Raw genomic sequence first — 18,899 nt, forward strand, 5'->3', positions numbered from 1 at the left:
CAAGAACATTCAGTGTAAAAATCACCTGTGTTCCATTACTTCTCCAGGATTTACCTTGAAGGATTTGGAGTCTGTTCCCTTTGGGGTTGCTCTCCCAATACGGGATGCTATTTATCACTGCCGTGAACAATCTTCCTCAGATTGGTCTGAAGCTGCCTGTTCACTTATTGGACGTCAGGACCTTTCCAAGCAGGCACATGAAGGAAATCTGCACAAGACAAAATCTGTAAGTTCATACGGTCAGCGTGAGCTGTGAGAACGGAAGGGTTTGTCTTGAAGCTTCTAATGCTGATCTATTTTTAAAAAAATATTTTTATTCTCCTCCATTTTCACATTTCCATCAAATCTACATCCCAACAACAAATAACCTACAGTAACAAATACAATGTTAATCCCCTGACCAACAACCTCTTCATCCTATAAACCCCAACATCTTAAATACAGAACAAAGAAAAGAATGAACAGTGATCCCACACATCATCACCAATTACCCATACCCTCAACCCCCCTCTTCCCCCTAATGTTCGATGTCATCCAATTCTTGAAAGTGCATGATAAACAATGTCCATGAATTGTAGAACCCTTCCACTCTTCCCCTTAGCTCAAACTTCACCTTCTCGAGCATTAAAAATGCTAGCAGGTCCCCCCGCCAAGCCGTGTCACAGGGCGGAGAAGCTGTGGACCCGCCTTCAGGCAATCAGCAAGGCAAAGGCTAAGACATATGCCTTAGCTTCCAATACCGGCTGATCCGACACCCCAAATATGGCTTCCAGGGGACCTGGTTCAAACCTTGCATGCACCACCCTTGGGATAACCCTGAAGACCTCCCCCCAGTACCCCTTCAGTTTCGGACAGGACCAAAACATATGAACTTGATTTGCGGGGCTGAAGCGTTCACACAGGTCAACGAATGCTGATCTATGAAGACAGTTTTCGTGATAAATGAATGCCATTCCTGCATGTGTCAGATGTTGAATTTGTGCAATTTTTGTCAGACTTGGCGCAATTTCTTGCAAAGTAACCGCAAGTGAGAAGCATCCATAGAATCCCGACAGTGCAGAAGGAGGCCATTCAGCCCAACCGGTTCTGCAGTGTCCCTCCAAAAGAGCACCCTAACCAGGCCCCACGCCTGATCCCTGTACCTCCGTCTAACCTGCACATCCCTGGACACTAAGGGACAATTTAGCTTGGCCAATTCATCTAACCTGCACATCTTTGGACAGTGGGAGGAAACTGGAGTACCCGGAGGAAACTCACGCAGACACGGGGAGAAAATGCGAACTGCACACAGTCACCCCCAAGGCCGGAATTGAATCTGAGTCCCTGGTGCTATGGGGAAGAAGTGGTAACCACTGTGCCAATGTTCTGCCCCTAAAAGTAGCATAAAGTTTGGCACATAAAGCTCAACATTCCCTCTAGCTTTTTGCTATTGTACGCAATCCGTTTGCTGCATGGCATGGTACATTCTGGATTACTGAATGGTGCGCAGCTTAGAAGGGAACCTTGGTCCACACAAAGACTGCTTTCCCCTTTGATGGGGGGAGAGCTGCCTGGTGGTGATTTAACCTGAAGATCACCACCGAGGGGCAAAGTTGAGAAGGCCGTCATAAATAACCTCAGCCGGTAAGGGAATTGAACCCGCTCTGTTGGCCTTGCTCTGTATCACAAACCAGCCAACTGAGCTGAACTGGTGGAGCTAACTCGAGTGAGAAACATGGGCCTTATATGTAAATTCCTTTGGAAAATGTTTGAGTCAATATGCTTTGCACTGGTACAAGTGTCGACATTCTTGACTAGTTGGTGGCACCCTGAATTAGAAACTTGTGGATTTCATAGAATCATAGAATCCCTCCAGTACAGAAGGAGGCCATTTGGCCCATCAAGTCTGCACCGATCCATGTACTACCCTATCCCTGCAACCTCATCAACCAACCTGTACGTCCCCTGGCCACTAAGGGGCAATTTAGCATAGCCACTCCACTGACCCCGCCCATCTTTGGACTGTGGAAGGAAACTAGAGCACTCGGAAGAAACCCACGCAGACATGGGGAGCCCATTCCGGTTTCCTCCCACAAGTTCCGAAAGATGTGCTTGTTAGGTGAATTGGACATTCTGAATTCTCCCTCTGTGTACCCGAGCAGGCGTCGGAATGTGGCAACGAGGGGATTTTCACAGTAACTTCATTACAATGTTAATATAAGCCTACTTGTGACACTAATAAAGATTATCATTAATTATTATTATAATACACCGAATGATTGAATCACTCTACCGATGTGACCTCAAACTATCAATATAAATTAGGGTATTGTTTCATGAAAAGCAACTATTGTATTTTCAAACGCCTATCTGTCATTCCTGGCCCATTTAACACGAAGCCAAGATTACAGAGTGTCAGCTACAACTGCTCTTTGTACGTTCCTCTCAGTGTTTTCTCTCTCCTCCGCCTGAGGTTATAAATGTTTGGCCAGGGTACATTTCCACTGGTTTAGCTCAATTGGCTGGACAGCTGGTTTGTGACGCAGAGCGAGACCAGCAGGGCGGGTTCAATTCCTGTACCGGCTGAGGTTATTCACCCGCCTTCTCACCTTGCCCCTCGCCTGAGATGTGGTGATCCTCAGGTTAAATCACCGCCAGGCAGCTCTGCCCCTCAAAGGGGAAAGCAGCCTATGGTCATCTGGGACTATGGCGACTTTTACTTACTTTACATTCCCACAAGACTTGGTCATTCTACACCATCAAGCAGTCAGTATTCGAATGTGAGTCTTTACATGAGTGACAGCTGGCTACTGGGGCGGGGGAACGGCAACATTGGTGTGATGCCTTCACATTCATGACACCTACGCACTTCCAGCAGGGATGACTGGAAATTGGGAAGGGGTGGAGGAATTTCGGTTCTTATCCCCCTCCCTAACCCAGGACACTGAGGCCAATTGCAACACTTTCCCCACCCCCGCCCCAGATTACATAACTCAGTAGCATCCTCCTGAGCAAGGCTGAGTTAGTCGCTATCTTAATCAGCTGAGCCATGATGGGACTGCAAGCTATTCCTCTCCGAAATGTCCAGAAACTGCTTATGTGCTAATGTGATCTCCCCCGCAGGCTCTTGGGCACGTGTTGCTATCTGACGGAGCCTCTGGGAATGAAGCTGAGGAAGAGGAAGATGGAATGAATGACATGAATCAGGATTTGATGTCCTTAATCTGGAATGAAGATCTGCGTGTTCAGGAGGTTCGGCGCCTGCTTCAGAGCACACACCCTGTCCGTGTTAATGTTGTACAGATGCCAGAAGTGAGTGACCACGAGTATATTGAGGAGAAGGAAAACAGGTAAAGAAGCATTTCAAAAACAAGCTCTAGCTTACACACTGGTTATCGGAATTGCAATTGTCACCGTTCTATCAGCCTGGTATGAGAGCATATTGAAGCCCCAGTATGGTGTTTGATGGGTGTCATGGAATGGAGCCCATGTCCACAATCCACCAGGGCAGATTTTGGTGAGAAGTGATAGCAAGTGGAGGAGAGGAATTTCAGCCATTGGTGGGGGAAGGGATCTAGAGGGGAAAATAGTTCGATACTATCTTTGAGCATCTCGCAGTTTCGTTTCTGAGCAACCTTTTGTGCATGTTTGGAGTCAGTGGTCTACAGCTAGGGGGGCGGGAATCTCTAATAATGGGGCTATGTGCCACTCCAACCTCAAAGTGTCAAAACGTGGGCGTTTCACTCTGGACTAGCAGAACCCCGTAGTGCTCCTCGCAGCTATGGCTGCGGATACGGGGCCCTGCACTTCCGGTCGGGAGTCCGTGCATGCGCACGGCGGCGGCATGCAGCGGCTGCCTCATGCGGCATGGCAGACTCACATCGTGGACCATGATGAACGAAGTAGGTGCCCCCGAGATTGGCCGCGCCCGCAGATCGGTGCTGCCCAATCGGTTGCCTGGCCATCTGTGAGGCCCCCACCCAGTGAAGGATCCCCCCACACCCCCCACCAGGGAGGCTGTTCCCGTCAGACAAAGCCGTCAGGAACTCGGCCAGTTTTCCTGGGAGAATCGCTGCAGGGGCCTCTGTCAATGGCCCCCTACCCACGTCGTGTAGACTGCGCCCGCAATTCGCGGCTATTCTCCGGGGACCGGAGCAGCATCGGACTAGATTTCGGCGTAAACTCCCATTCTCTGCCCCTGCGCCGATCATGATTCCGGCTCGGAGAATCCCACACAGGGTCTTTTCCCGTAGCAAGGAACTGGCACAGCTGCAATTGACTGTGCTCTCAACCTCTTTCATACTGCAATCAGAAGCAATGCTTCAAGATTCGAGAGAGAGTGAGTATATCACAAAAAACATTGCAAAATGAGTGCTGTTGTGACCTATTCATTCATTCATGGAGATTAGAACTTGGAAATGTTTGTTTGATAGAATAAGGAGCGATTATCCAACAGGGACCAGCTCACGCCTCCGAGCCAAAGAAATTTGAGCAGAAAACCCAGCTTGACACTTCAGTGCAATACTGAGGGAATGCTGCACTGCCTTTTGGATGAGGCGTTAAACTGACCCTCTTCAGGTGGCTGCTAAAAGTTGTCATGGCAAATGTCCAACACCTAAAACACCTCTGATTACATTTTGTGGGAGCTAGTAGTGGATAATTTGACTGCTGCGTTTCCTACACTCCAGAAGCACGCGGTTGGCTGTAAAAGGCTTTTGGAACACTGATGTTGTGGGAAGGCACTATGTAAATGCCAGTTCTTTCACTCTATGAATGAGACTTGAAGCAAGCAATAAGAACTAATGAATGGCTATTCTGTTGGCTTCTCCAGCCACCAGCTTTCTTGCTGAAGGCATCTGCGTTCGGTTTGGTTATTGTGCTGCACATTCCCCCAGTGTCTTTCTCAAGTGGCCGTTCTTTAATGTGTGAGCTCAGACAATGTTGGCAGCAAATGATTTGACTGTGTGTGTGTTGGGTGGGGCAAGGACAACCCAATTTGCTCCTGCCTTCTCCTAACATTTGTGCACGAGTCTCCAGTCAGGATCTGGAGTGGAAAAGCTGGCTGAGGTGCACTCACCTGTGGCAGGGGCCAACGATTGAACCGGTGGCCTTCCTGTTCTGCGCCGTTCAGCCACTCGCCTCCTTAACCAATGGTTGCACCGAATGGGAGGAATCAAACTGAAATGTTAATCTGAGCTTTGTTTTCGACAGATCTATTTACTTTCTGTGGTTTGGGCTGGGCTCTGACATAATGCACACCTCGGTACAACCGTTTATTGGATTCCAATAAACAGGAAATTATTGGTCTGTCCTTTAGTTCACCTCAACTTGAATCAGAAGTGAAACGCATTCCTGGTGGACATTTTAGAAATTCCTCTTTCTCTTTCCACCTTCACCCCACGACTGCCACTTGGCTTGTGGAACGATGCCTTTGATTTCTGCTTTATCATGCAGCTATTGTGAGATCCAGCCTGTGTTGCAAACTGTGGTAAAGGATCATATTTTGCACCAATATTGTGCATCTTTTTCAGAGAAGTGTTCAGTCTTTTCCCTCTGTTCTTTGCGGCTAGATCAGTCCAGCATCTCAATTTTGCCGTGGCAAAAAAATGAAAGACCAGAAAACCAAGGTGGAGTTGCAGACCGGGGGCGGGATGGTGGAGCAGTGGTTAGCACTGCTGCCTACTGCGCTGTGGGCCCAAGTTCGATCCCGGTCCCGGGTCACCGTCTGTGTGGAGTTTGCACATTCTCCCCGTGTCTGTGTGGTTTTCACCCCCACCACACACACACACACACACACACACACAACCCAAAGATGTGCAGGTTAGGTGGATTGGCCACGCTAAATTGCCCCTTAATTGGGAAAAAAAATAATTGGGTACTCTAAATTTATTTTAAAAAAGCAAAGGAGTATAAAAGTCAAGAGGTGTTGCTGCAACTGTGCAAGGTACGAGTGAGTTCACATTTAGAATACTGTGCACAGTTTTGGCCCCCCTATTTAAGCAAAGATATATATGGAGGGACTGCCACATGAGGAAAGACTAAATGGGTCGGGTCTGTACTCCTTGGAGTTCAGAAGAATGAGAGATGATCGGATTGAAACATATACGATTCTTCAGAGACAGAGTAAATGTTGGGAGGATGTGCCCACTCATGGGAGAGTGCAGGATCAGAGGACATAGTCACAGAATAAGGGGGTGCTCATTTGAGGAAGAATTTTTCCTTGCAAAAATTAGTGAATCATTGGAATTCTTTACTCCAGGAAGCTGTGGAGTCCTTCAGTATTTTCAAGGTGGAGGTCGATAGGTTTTTAATCAGTTGGGAAATTAAGGGTCATGGAGAAGAGGCAGGAAATTGGACTTAGTGAGCATCCGATCAGTCATAATCTTATTAAATGGTGGAGCAGGTTTGAAGGGCTGAATTGCCTGCTCCTGTTCCTGCATCCTTTGCTCTCTGCACATCTATCTATGCCTATCATCCTCCAGCCTGAAAAACAAGCATTTACCATGGCTTTCTGCTTTGTGCCTTCTGGTGTCTGCAGACTGGGGTCACCATATTCTAGATAATAAAATCATAGAATCCCTATAATGCAGAAGGAGGCTATTCAGCCCATCGAGTCTGCACCGGCCCTCTGATAGAGCACCCTACATAGGCTCACTCCCCCACACTATCCATACAACCTGTAACCTCACCTAAACTTTGCACACTAAGGGGCAATTTTGCATGGTCAATCCACCTAACCTGCACATAGAACAGTGCAGCACAGTACAGGCCTTTCAGCCCACGGTGTTGTGCTGACCATTTATCCTAATCTAAGATCAACCTAACCTACACCCCTTCAATTTACTGCTGTCCATGTGCCTGTCGAAGAGTCGCTTAAATGTCCCTCCTGACTCTGACTCCACCACCTCTGCTGGCAGTGCATTCCACGCACCCACCACTCTCTGTGTAAAGAACCTATTCCTGACATCCCCCTATACCTTCCTCCAATCACCTTAAAATTATGTCCCATCCTGACAGCCATTTCCGCCCTGGGGAAAAGTCTCTGGCTATCCACTCTATCCATGCCTCTCATCACCTTGTACACCTCTCTCAAGTCACCTCTCTTCTGGGGCTGTTTAGCACAGGGCTAAATCGCTGGCTTTGAAAGCAGACCAAGACAGGCCAGCAGCACAGTTCAATTCCTGTACCAGCCACCTTTCTTCATAAGACATGCCCTCCAGTCCAGGCAATATCCTGGTAAATCACCTCTGTACCCTTTCCAAAGCATCCACATCCTTCCTATAATGAGGCGACCAGAACTGGACACAATATTCCAAGTGTGGTCTAACCAGGGTTTTATAAAGCTGCAGCAAAACCTCGAGGCTCTTAAACTCAATCCCCCTGTTAATGAAAGCCAACACACCATACGCCTTCTTAACAACCCTATCAACCTGGGTGGTAACATTGAGGAATCTATGTACATGGACCCCGAGATCCCTCTGTCCTCCACACTTCCTAGAATCCTGCCTAGTTCCTTTCTTGAACAGGGGAACAACATTCGCCTCCCTCCAATCATCCGGTACTACTCCAGTGGAGAGTGAGGACACAAAGATCATTGCCAATGGCGCAGCAATCTCCTCCCTCGTTTTCTGTAGTAACCGTGGGTATATACCATCTGGTCTAGGGAACTTATCTATCCTGATGCTTTTCAAAATTTTCAGCACATCCTCCTTCTTAATATCAACATGTTTGAGTCTATTAACCTGGTTCATGCTGCTCTCACAAGCAACAAGGTCCCTCTCTCCAGTGGATACTGAAGCAAAATATTCATTTAGGGCCTCCCCCACCTCCTCGGACTCTAGGCACAAGTTCCCTCCACTATCCCTGATCGGCCCTACTCTCACTCTAATCATCTTATTTCTCACGTAGGTGTAGAATGCCTTGGGGTTTTCCCTCATCCTTCACGCCAGGGCATTTTCATGCCCCCATCTCGCTCTCCCAAGTCCATTTTTGAGATCCTTCCTGGCTACCTTGTAACCCTCCAGAGCCGAGTCAGATCCTTGCTTCCTCAACCTTACGTCAGCTTCCTTCTTCCTCTTGACTAGAAGCTCCACTTCTCTTGTCATCCAAGGCTCCTTCACCTTACCATTCCTTCCTCATCTCAGTGGGACAAAACTATCCAGCACTCACAGCAAGTGCTCCTTAAACAATCCCCACATTACGGTTGTGATTTCCCCAAGAATAACTGTTCCAACTTTAAGCTCCTCAGCTCCTGTCTAATAGCAGTATAATTTCCCCACCCCCAATTAAATACCGTGCCATTCTGTGTGTTCCTATCCATCTCCATGACTATGGTAAAGGTCAAGGAGTTGTGGTCACTGTCACCAAAATGCTCTCCCACCGAGACATCTGAGACCTGGCCTGACTTTGAGCCCCAGAGCCAGAGTCAGCGCAAGAGACCTGGCCACTCGGGCCTTCCCCCGTCGGTCATCCCCCCCCCCCTCGAACAGCATCCAGAACGGTATACTTGTTTTGAAGGGGAACGGCCACGGTGGATCCCTGCACTGTCTGCCCGTTCCTTTTCCTTTTCTAACTGTAACCCAGCTACTCCTGTCCTGCACCTTGGATGTGGCTACCTCCCTGTAACTCCTCTATCACGTCCTGTGCCTCCCGGATGATCCGAAGATCCTCCAGCTCCAGTTCCCTGATGCGGTCTCTGAGGAGTTGGAGTTAGGTGCACTTCCCACAGGTATAGTCAGCGGGGACACCAGTGGTGTCCTTCACCACCCACATCCTACAGGAGGAGCATGCAACTGCCCTCACTTCCATCCCCTCTGGTCTGAATACCCAAAGAGATTTAAAAGGGAAAAAAGATTAAACCCCTGTTAGGCCCCTAAAAATATATATATATATAAAACTGCTGCTACTCCCTCAAGTGAACCTGCTAAAATTGGTGATTCTGCTAAATGTTACAAAGATAGCTTGCTCTCCCAAAAAAACAAAAACAAACAAACAACTCTTGCCTTACAGAATATAGCTGCCCTGTGAACCAACTGGAACTCTGCCCTCCGGCTCTGCTCCCAGTCAGCTGCACTCTCTGTAAACTCCCGGCTCCCTTCACGCTCTTTGAGGAAATGTAGGAAATGAGATGAAAGGAGCACCTTACTCCATGTGAGAGTACCTTTAAGAAATGGGTGTTTATCAGTGATGTCAGAGTGTGGGTGGAGCTGGGCTGTCTGTCGTCTGCTTTTACTTTCGCTTTGAGTTGTCTGCTACAGCATGTGTTTTAGTTTCGTTTTGAGAGCTGGGTAGCTGCAAGCCGCTGTACAGCTATCTCTCTGCAATCTAAAGACAGTCTCCAGGTCATTTGGGTGATTTCAAAGTGATAACTGCTTAAAAAAGTGATAACTGCTCTCAGTAGAGAATTTAAACCTGATCTCTGTTATAAAGGGTCTTTTGTCTTATGGATGTTGCAAGGACAGATTGAGGGTTACTTAAGGAATATTGTATCTGTGGGGATGATTGGTGTTGATAGTTGTTAAGATGTTTACTGTGGGTTTATAAAGTGTTAACTAGTTTCAGAAATAATCATGGATTTTGTTTAAACATACTTTTTGTATGTAAAGCAGGCCCGTGTGTTCCCCATAACCACAACCTATTAACAGTTGTGGGCCAGCTGAATTCCATGATACACTTTGGGGTTCTCTAAACCCTGGCCATAACACTCCTCACCTGACTTCCTCAGTCACCAAACTCTCAATGTAGCACTCTAATGCACCCAACATCAGCACTGTGAGATGACTTGTCGTTATACTGTCTGACTCTAGCCTCTGCAAACTGGCTTAATACAATTAACTAATTAACAAGCTGCAGCTGCAAGTCGAGCCTGAGTCAACTCTGTTTAATGCTGGTTTAAAACTCGCATCTTTGGACTGTGGGAGGAAACCGGAGCACCCACGCAAACACTGGAAACTCCACAGCCAAGGCCGGAGTTGAACCCGGGTCCTTGGTGCTGTGAGGCAGCAGTGCCAAGACATTCAGGGAGTTGGCTCGGGAACTAAAAACCAGGACCCCTAAGGTAGTAATCTCAGGATTACTCCCCTGCCACGTGCTAGTGAGGCTTGGAACAGGGAGATAGTACAGTTGGTCACATGGCTAAAGAACTGGTGTAGGAGGGAGGACTTTACATATATGGATCACTGAGATGTCTTGTGGGGAAGATGGGATCTGTACAAGAAGGACATGTTGCACCTGAATTGGAGGGGCACCAATATCCTGGGCGGGAGGTTTGCTAGTGCTGTTCAGGAGGGTTTAAACTTGTGTGGCGGCGCTGGGGGGGGGGGGGGTGTCCTGGAGCAGCAGGTCAGTAACTGCAGAGACTGGGGAAAAATGTGAGACTGAGCTAAACATAGCGCAGAGTAAGAGCAGGCAGAGGGAAGCCGCAGGGCTCAGCAGGTCTGTAGGTCTGGAGTGTGTTTGCTTCAATGCAAGAAGTATGACAGGTAGAACAGATAAATTGAGAGCCTGGATTATGGCATGGAATTATGATGTAATTGCAATTACAGAGACATGGTTAAAGGAGGGACAGGATTGGCAGTTTAACATTCCGTCATATTGTTGTTTTAGACGGGACAGAAGGGGAAACAAAAGAGGTGGGAGAGCTGCGTTGCTGATTAGGGAGCAGGTCACAGCTGTATTGAGGGAGGACACATTGGAGGGATCTTTTACTGAGGCATTACGGGTGGAGCTCATGAATAAGAAGGGTGAAATCACAATGTTGGGAGTGTACTATAGATCTCCCAACAGCCCACAGGCGACAGAGGAGAAGTTGCGTAGTCAGATACTGAAAAGGTGTGAAAAAAGGAGGCGAGTTATGATGGGTGACTTTAACTTCCCTCATATTGACTGGGAATCCCTTACAGCCAGGGGCTCGGATGGAGAGCAATTTGTTAGATATGTCCAGGGGGCTTTTTGATACAGTGTATTGACCATCCAACCAGGGAGGGGGCCAACCTAGACTTGGTATTGGGGCATGAGCCATGCCAGGGGATTGATGTTTCAGTGGGAGAGCATTTTGTGTTTAGCGCCCATAATTCCATAGGATTTCAGATAGTCATGGATAAGACCAAGAATGGTGAGGGTTAGGATACTTAATTGGCTGAGGGCCAATTACATCCAAATTAGACAGGAACTGGGGAATGTGGATTGGGAGTGGCTATTTGAGGGCAGATCCGCATCTGACATGTGGGTGGCGTATAAAGGTCTGTTGATTGAAGCGCAGGACAGGCATGCAAAAATGTAGGCTAGAAATGGCAGCATTTGTGAACCATGAATCACGAGGGAAATTGTAAGCTGAGTCAAAAGGAAAAAAGGAGCATACGACAGGTCTAGGCATCTAAAAACTGACAAACACCTTGAGTAAAAGTAAGAAGGAACTTAAACGTGGAATTAGGAGAGCTAAAAGGGGGCCCTGAAATGTCTTTAGCTAACATGGTCAAGGAGTATCCCAAGGCTTTTCATGCATATATTAGGAGCAAGAGGATAGCAAGAGAAACGGTAGGCCCACTCGAGGACAGTGGAAGGAAGTTGTGCGTAGAACCACAGGAATTGGGTTAAATCCTTAATGAGTAATTTGTGTCGGTATTCACAAGGGAGAAGGACATGACGGGTGTTGAGGTCAAGGAAAGGTGTGTGAACGCTCTTGAGAACGTCAATACATCAAAGGGTGAAGTATTGAGTATCCAAAATTGCATTATGGTAGACAAGTCCCCAGGGCCGGATGGCAAGGGGAGAAATAGCTGGGGCCTCAACAGATACCTTCACACCTCTTTGACCCCAGGCGAGGTCCCAGAGGACTGGAGAATAGCCAATGTTGTTGCCTTGTTTTAAGAAAGAAAGCAGGGGTAATCTAGCAAATTATAGGCTGGGGAGCCTGACATCAGTGGTGGAGAAGCTTTTGGAAAAGATACTGAGGGACAGGATATATGCACATTTGGATGAAAATGGACTAATTAGTGACAGACAGCATGTTTTGTACAGGGAAGGTCGTGTCTCACCAACTTGATTGAGTTTTTTGAAGAGGTGACAAAGAAAATTGATGCGGAAAGGGCTGTGGATGTAGTTTATATAGACTTTAGTAAAGCTTTTGACAAGGTCCCACATGGCAAACTGATGCAAAAACTAAAATCACATGGGATTTGGGGTGGGCTGGCTAGATGGATACAGAACTGGCTTCGCTATAGAAGACAGTAGCGGTGGAGGGGTGTTTTTCAGAATGGAGATCTGTAGCTAGTGGTGTTCCGCAGGGATCAGTGCTGAGACCTCTGTTGTTTGGAGTATATAAATGATCTGGAAGAAAATGTGGGTGGTCTGATTAGTAAGTTTGCAGATGACACAAAGATTGATGGAGTTGCAGATAGTGCCGAGGATTGTCAGAAGATACGATAGGATATAGATAGATTGGAGACTTGGGCACAGAGGTGGCAGATGGAGTTTAATCCGGACAAATGCAAGGTAATGCGTTTTGGAGGATCAAATATAGATATGAATTATACTGAAAATGGCAGAACCCTTAGGAACATGAACATACAGAGGGATCTAGGAGCGCAGGTCCATAGTTCCCTAAAAGTAGCAACACAGGTGGCCAAGATGATTAAGAAGGCATATGACATGTTTGCCTTCATCAGCCGGGGCATTGAGTACAGGAGTTGGGAAATCATGTTGCAGCTGTATAAAACCTTGGTTAGGCCGCATTTGGAGTATTGCCTGCAGTTCTAGTCAGCACATTATCAGAAGGACCTGGAAACTTTGGAGAGATTGCAAAGAAGTTTCACCCAGGATGTTGCTCTCGAGGGTGTTGGCTAAGAGGAGAGGTTGAATAAACTAGCATTGTTTTCACTGGAAAAACTGAGGCTGAGGGGAGGACTGATAGAGGTCTACAAAATTATGGGAGGCAGAGAGAGGGTGGGGAGTCAGAGACTTTTCTCAGGGTGGAAGTGTCAATTACAAGTGGGCACAGGTTCAAGGTGAGAGGGGGAAAGTTTAAGGGAGATGTGCGGGGTACATTTTTCACGCGGAGTGGTGGGTGCCTGGAATGCGCTGCCAGAGGATGTGGTGGAAGCAGGCACATTAGCAACATTTAAGGGGCATCTGGATGGGTACATGAATAGGGAGGAAATAGAGGGATACAGACCGAGTAAGGGCAGAAGCTTTTGTTTTTAGGCATCATGATCGGCACAGGCTTGGAGGGCTAAAGGGCCTGTTCCTGTGCTGTACTTTTCTTTGTTCTAACCACTGGGCCATCGTGCCACCAATCGGGACCAATACACTGTTACACCTTGTACTTTATTTTCAAATGTCGATTACTCAATAATACATGTTTTATTCTTGGGACAGGTTACTTCAACTGTGCCAACGAACCATGGCACTGCCTCCAGGAAGAGGGATGTTTACTCTGTTCTCTTATCATCCGGTTCCAACTGAGCCACTTCCTATCCCAAAATTAAACCTGACAGGTGCGTATTTCTCCTCCAAACCTGTTAAGTACAGTGTTGTTCAAATTGTTGTTGTGGTGTTTGCCTTGCAGTCTTTCCTGGAAATCAGCTGGTTTCACATATTGTAGCAGGTCGCTGTTTGGAAAACCACCCGAGTGAAACAAAAAGAGGTTGCCACGCTGTTCTTACACCTGGGTTACATGGGGTTTTGGATGTGCAGTCATACTGATACTAAGCCATTGTTGCTCCTTATAGGTGCTTTCTATACAAATCTTTTGAACAGTCACAACTCGTTCCTTACTGCGTGTCAGCCCACAGCACAACACTGCCTTCATTCTGTCAACTATCAGATATTGCCACCTTGTTTTAGATGAATCATGATGACTGATACAGGACTGATTCTGAATTCGCCCTCTGTGTACCCGAACAGGCGCCGGAATGTGGCAACTAGGGGCTTTTCACAGTAATTTCATTGCAGTGTTAATGTAAGCCTACTTGTGACAATCCAGGTTCGGTGGATTGGCTGTGCTAAATTGCCCTTAGTGTCCAAAAAAGGTTAGATGGGGTTACGGGAATAGGGTGGAGGTGTGGGCTTAGGTTACGTTCTCTTTCTAATGGCTGGTGCAGACTTGATGGGCTGAATGGCTTCCTTCTGCACTGTAAATTCTATAGGGGTAACACAGTGGTTAGCACAGTGTCCAAACAAAAGGTTGAGTGGGGCTATGGGGATAGGGTGTAGGCTGAGATAGGGTGCTCTTTCCAAGAGCCGGTGCAGACTCGATAGGCTGTATGGCCTCCTTCTGCATTGCAAATTCTATGAGGAGAATTATTTTTCTTGCTCAAAAGGCAGCGGAAGCAGAGTCTTCGAGTATTTCTAAGATAGAGCAAATAGATTCATGGTTAACAGCGAAGGGGGGCAGAGCAGGCTTCAGGGGCAGAGTGGCCTATTCCTCCTAAGTCATATATTTGTACGTCAGATGGCAGCTCACCACTACATTCTAAAATAATTAGTGATGGGTAAAGGCCTAGCTAACGGTGCCTTCATCCCGTGAAAGAATTTTTAAAAACCAAAGTGGTTATATGCTCTCACTGTCCTCTTACTTCAGACTCTGAATATTACATAACAGCAGTGACTAAACTTCAAAAGTACTGTGAAATACATTGGAAATTCTTACCGTGTCAAAGGTATATATAAATGCAAGATGTCGAGGTTTTGAAGATATGGCCACTGCTACATAAATGTTGGTCTTTGAACCTACCTGACGTGAAGTAGCTGGGTCCATGTAATTATTCTTGTTTCACTTGAAGAGTTGTTCTATGAACTGTTGACGTGAAATTATCCATTATTTTCTGTGCTAATTGGTTTTGTGCGTTGTCCTCTCTGATTATTAGGACGAGCTCCTCCTCGAAACACGACCGTTGACCTGAACAGCGGCAACATTGATGTGCCGCCCAACATGGCCAGTTGGGCCAGCTTCCACAATGGGGTGGCTGCTGGATTAAAGGTAGCCCCGGCCTCTCAGATAGACTCCGCCTGGATTGTGTACAACAGACAGAAAAACACTGAGCTGACCAACGAGTACGCTGGCTTGCTGATGGCGCTGGGGCTCAACGGGCACTTGAGCAAACTGACCACGATGAGCATTCATGACTACCTCAGCAAGGTAGGCATTGAGGATGCTGAAAATGTTACCCGTTTGTGACAATTCCTGTGTTGGTAAGAGTCAAGTTTGGCGGAAGAGGATTGTCTGGTGCACTAGTTAAACCAACCTCATCATTGGTACTTCAAGGATTTAAATGCCAGTTGGGGCATTGTGTTTCCTGTCCACTCATGATTTCCAATACTTTTACTCTCTCTTTAAAACAGCAGATATTTGGCTGCCGCTTTTCTCTGACTAGAATTTTATGAGGAGTCTTGCCTGACTAATATTGGTCAGGACAAAATGCAACAGAGGTCTGTGAAACCAGCCCCTGGTTTCTAATGATCCTAGCGGGTTTACTCTGAGCTTGTGGACTATGGGGCATGCAAAGTCAGCTAAGCATCCTGCTTCCTGGTCAGCACAGTAGCATAGTGGTTAGCACGATTGTTTCATAGCTCCAGGGTCCCAGGTTCGATTCCCGGCTTGGGTCACTGTCTGTGCGGAGTCTGTAAGTTCGCCACATATGTGTGTGGGTTTCCTCCGGGTGCTCCGGTTTCCTCCCACAGTCCAAAGATGTGCAGGTTAGGTGGATTGGCCAAGCTAAATTGCCCTTAGTGTCCAAAATTGCCCTTAATGTTGGGTGGGGTTACTGCGTAATGGGGACAGGGTGGAGGTGTGGGTTTAGGCAGAGAGCTCTTTCCAAGAGCCGGTGCAGACTCGATGGGCCGAATGGCCTCCTTCTGCACTGTAACTTCTATGATTTCTGATTTCCACCTGCTAATTTGCTTGGACGATCACAGATAAGGGCGGGCCGAGGCCCAGCTGTCATGATCAGTTAGCCTGCTGAGACCAATCTTTAGGACAAGGCAGAATTATAGTCACTTCATGCACGATTGATGATCACTTGAATGGAGATAACTGCAGCCTAAATGCAGCTCCCGTAACCGTTCTCGTAACAGCCTCGCCGAACAGGCGCCGGAATGTGGTGACTAGGGGCTTTTCACAGTAACTTCATTTGAAGCCTACTTGTGACAATAAGCGATTTTCATTTCATTAACGAACCCATATCACAGCAAGGCCCAGAACCTTCATTAGAGGAAAGGAGAAAAATTGGCATGGAACAGGACGGTGGAGGAGGAAATAAAATAAAGGCTGAGATGACGTAGTATTTTTTAAAAGTAGCATGTTTATTACTGTTGACATAATTTCCCTCTATTGATTTTGTCGCAATGCACGTTCAGATGCTATTTGACATTCCAGAGCGCAAGAGTTTCTTAATTTGATTGCTGCAGGTGTCTCTGATTTGCGCTTCCATTCCTTCACTCCAGTGCCTGTTCTGAAGTGTTAATCATTTCTTTGCTAGAGGACGATCCTCCTATTATCTGTCCTAAACTGACCGCTCAGTAATTTTTCCCATTGACTTTATTGTCTCCTGATCTTTTCTTATAATGAAGCAGTGCTTCAGAACTACCTTATCTACAATGTTTAAAGTATTTTCTAAGCCTGAAAGCATCTCTTTCAGTCGCCTCCTTTCCAAAGGAAATAGCTCCCATTTCTCTTGACTTTCCAAATTAGTTAACGGTTTGATGCTCAGGATGAACCCAATTGGGTTGTCCTTGCCCCCCCCCCCCCCCCCCCCCCCCCCCCCCATGGCTGTTGTCTGCGCTGTCCCTGTAGCCTGAATGTTTCACTGGTGTCTCGGTGATCAAACTGGGCACAGCACTCCATGCATAGCCTGATCTAAGCATGTGACAGTATTGTGGCTTTTCACTAACACAGTGTTTATTTTAACAGAGTGTTGCAGACAGTTTGTTCACTTGAAGTTTGTCCAAATGCCAATAGCAATTCAACGTAAGAAATAAAAGGCAGATTTATATTTGTATTGCAGGGCTTTTTACGACCTTGGGATGTCCCAAAAAGAGTTTCAAAGAAATAATTGGGGAGTAATCACACCCTTGGGCATATTACTCGTCCCCTACCTCCCGAGTGAGACTATGGTCATAATATATATACAGACCAGTTCAGACAGAATCTCAACACATTTGTTGGTTTAAGAACCGGAATTAATTTTCCCCTAAAAAACATTATTTTACCGGAAAATGCTGCAAAATAAAAAAGTACTTTTGAGGCTCCTCCCTCCAGATAACTTTAAAAAAAATACTAAGTGTTGTTTTAATGTTGAACCATGTATCGCTGCAGTGTATCGTCCATTTATATTATTGGCCTAAGTAGCTATTGGTACTGCTAATTAGTGGATCCAGGAGAATCATGGGTAGAATCGATCATTAAGGAGGTTATTCGCTGGGCGCTTAGAAAAGCCCACGGTAATCAGGAGGTGTTCGCGTGGTTTTATGAAAGGGGAATCATGTTTAACCAATTTAATAGTGTTCTTTGAAAGAGCAATATGTGCTGTGGGTAAAGGGGAACCTGTAGACGTACTGTACTTGGATTCCCAGAAGGCGCCTGACAAAATGCCACATCAAAGGTTATTGCGGAAGATAAAAGCTCATAGTGTAGGGGGTAACATATTAGCATGGATGGAAGATTGGCTGGCTGGCTGGAAGGAAACAAAGGGAATACATAAATTGATCTTTTTGTGACTGGCAGAGTGTGACGGGTTGAGTCTCGCGGAGGTCTGTGCTGGGGCCTCCGCTTTTTACAATTTATTTCAGATGAGGGGAGTGAAGGTATGGTCGATAAATTAGCAGATGACACAAAAGACAGTGTTGCACGTTTTACTGTGGTTGTAAAACGCGTTTATTGGAGTGTATTAACACGCCTCCGAGTTCGACGTGTGCTTAACACTACTAGGCTCTGTTCTATGTAATTATTTAGCTCTGGAGTCGCCAGTTGCCGTATAGGCAACGTCACAAGTATTCCAAGGTCAAGTTCAAAGTAATAAAGACGATACACCGATTAGTAAAGTTCAAACGATCAATATTTATTATACAGTTATAATAAATACTCATGCACACACTAAGAGACTAAGCTATAACTAAACTTTAAGTGAACAGAATACTTATCTAACAGGAACAGGCAAGGTCAGAGAACGAGGCCTTCGTCCTGGTTTGGTACTGCAGCCTTCAGCAAGCGTTCTGGTACTTGGGAGTCTAGTGGGCTTGGATCGCGTAGCGAGCGTTGAACTTACGGTTTCGGCGGCTGGTGCTCAACGGCTGGAGTCAGGATGCAAGATGTCAGTCAGAGCCGGAGCACGAGTTTAACAGACCGGGCTCTGTGGGGAATTTGCTTTTATACCCCTCTCTAATGTCCTTGCCCCCTTCTAGGCGGGCTCTACCTTTCGGTACCGATTGGAACGTTTCCAAACGGCTACCTTCGAAATCCTCCAATGCGGGGCTTCCCTCGATGTTGGGGGGTGGTTTCGATATTCGTTACTCTGGTGCCATCCTGTCTGCTCCACCAATTAAGTGCTACATTGAGATGGAAATGTTGCCATTGTGTGTGCCTGGATCTGGGCTGCCTCATCAGAATGTTAAGCGCTTTGCCATTAACACCTTTGGCTTGGAGATCTGCACCTGGCCAGAAAACTGGTTTGCTGCTTGCAAAATGCTAATTAGTTGAGAGCAGGCTGTCTGTTCTCACTAAACAGGCTTTCCCTGCTGTCTTCCATTTTAGTTTGGCTCAGTGTCCATTTTGCGTGGCCAGCATGGCTACATTCCCTCCTTGTGATCCTCACAATCATACTATTGTGAAGGATCACCTATGTACTTTGCCTTCCTTGTGTTCTGACCTCTTGCCAGTTCCTGTTCTACTCTATCTTAAACTATGGGAAGAAGAAAATTTTTTTTAA

At 46.6% G+C, this 18,899-nt stretch overlaps 1 protein-coding gene across 1 annotated transcript in view; it reads left to right on the forward strand.

The window, feature by feature from the left end:
• anapc1 (anaphase promoting complex subunit 1) overlaps positions 1–18,899 on the forward strand; it is a 309,365-nt gene that overhangs the window by 94,991 nt on the left and 195,475 nt on the right. Inside the window, exons 25-28 of the mRNA XM_038799110.1 lie at positions 48–226; positions 3,103–3,329; positions 13,354–13,472; positions 14,844–15,115. Of these exons, the coding sequence (XP_038655038.1) occupies positions 48–226; positions 3,103–3,329; positions 13,354–13,472; positions 14,844–15,115 (797 nt within the window). The remainder of the gene's footprint in view (positions 1–47; positions 227–3,102; positions 3,330–13,353; positions 13,473–14,843; positions 15,116–18,899) is intronic.

Source organism: Scyliorhinus canicula, chromosome 6 (genome assembly GCF_902713615.1).
Source record: "Scyliorhinus canicula chromosome 6, sScyCan1.1, whole genome shotgun sequence".
NCBI lineage: Eukaryota > Metazoa > Chordata > Chondrichthyes > Carcharhiniformes > Scyliorhinidae > Scyliorhinus > Scyliorhinus canicula.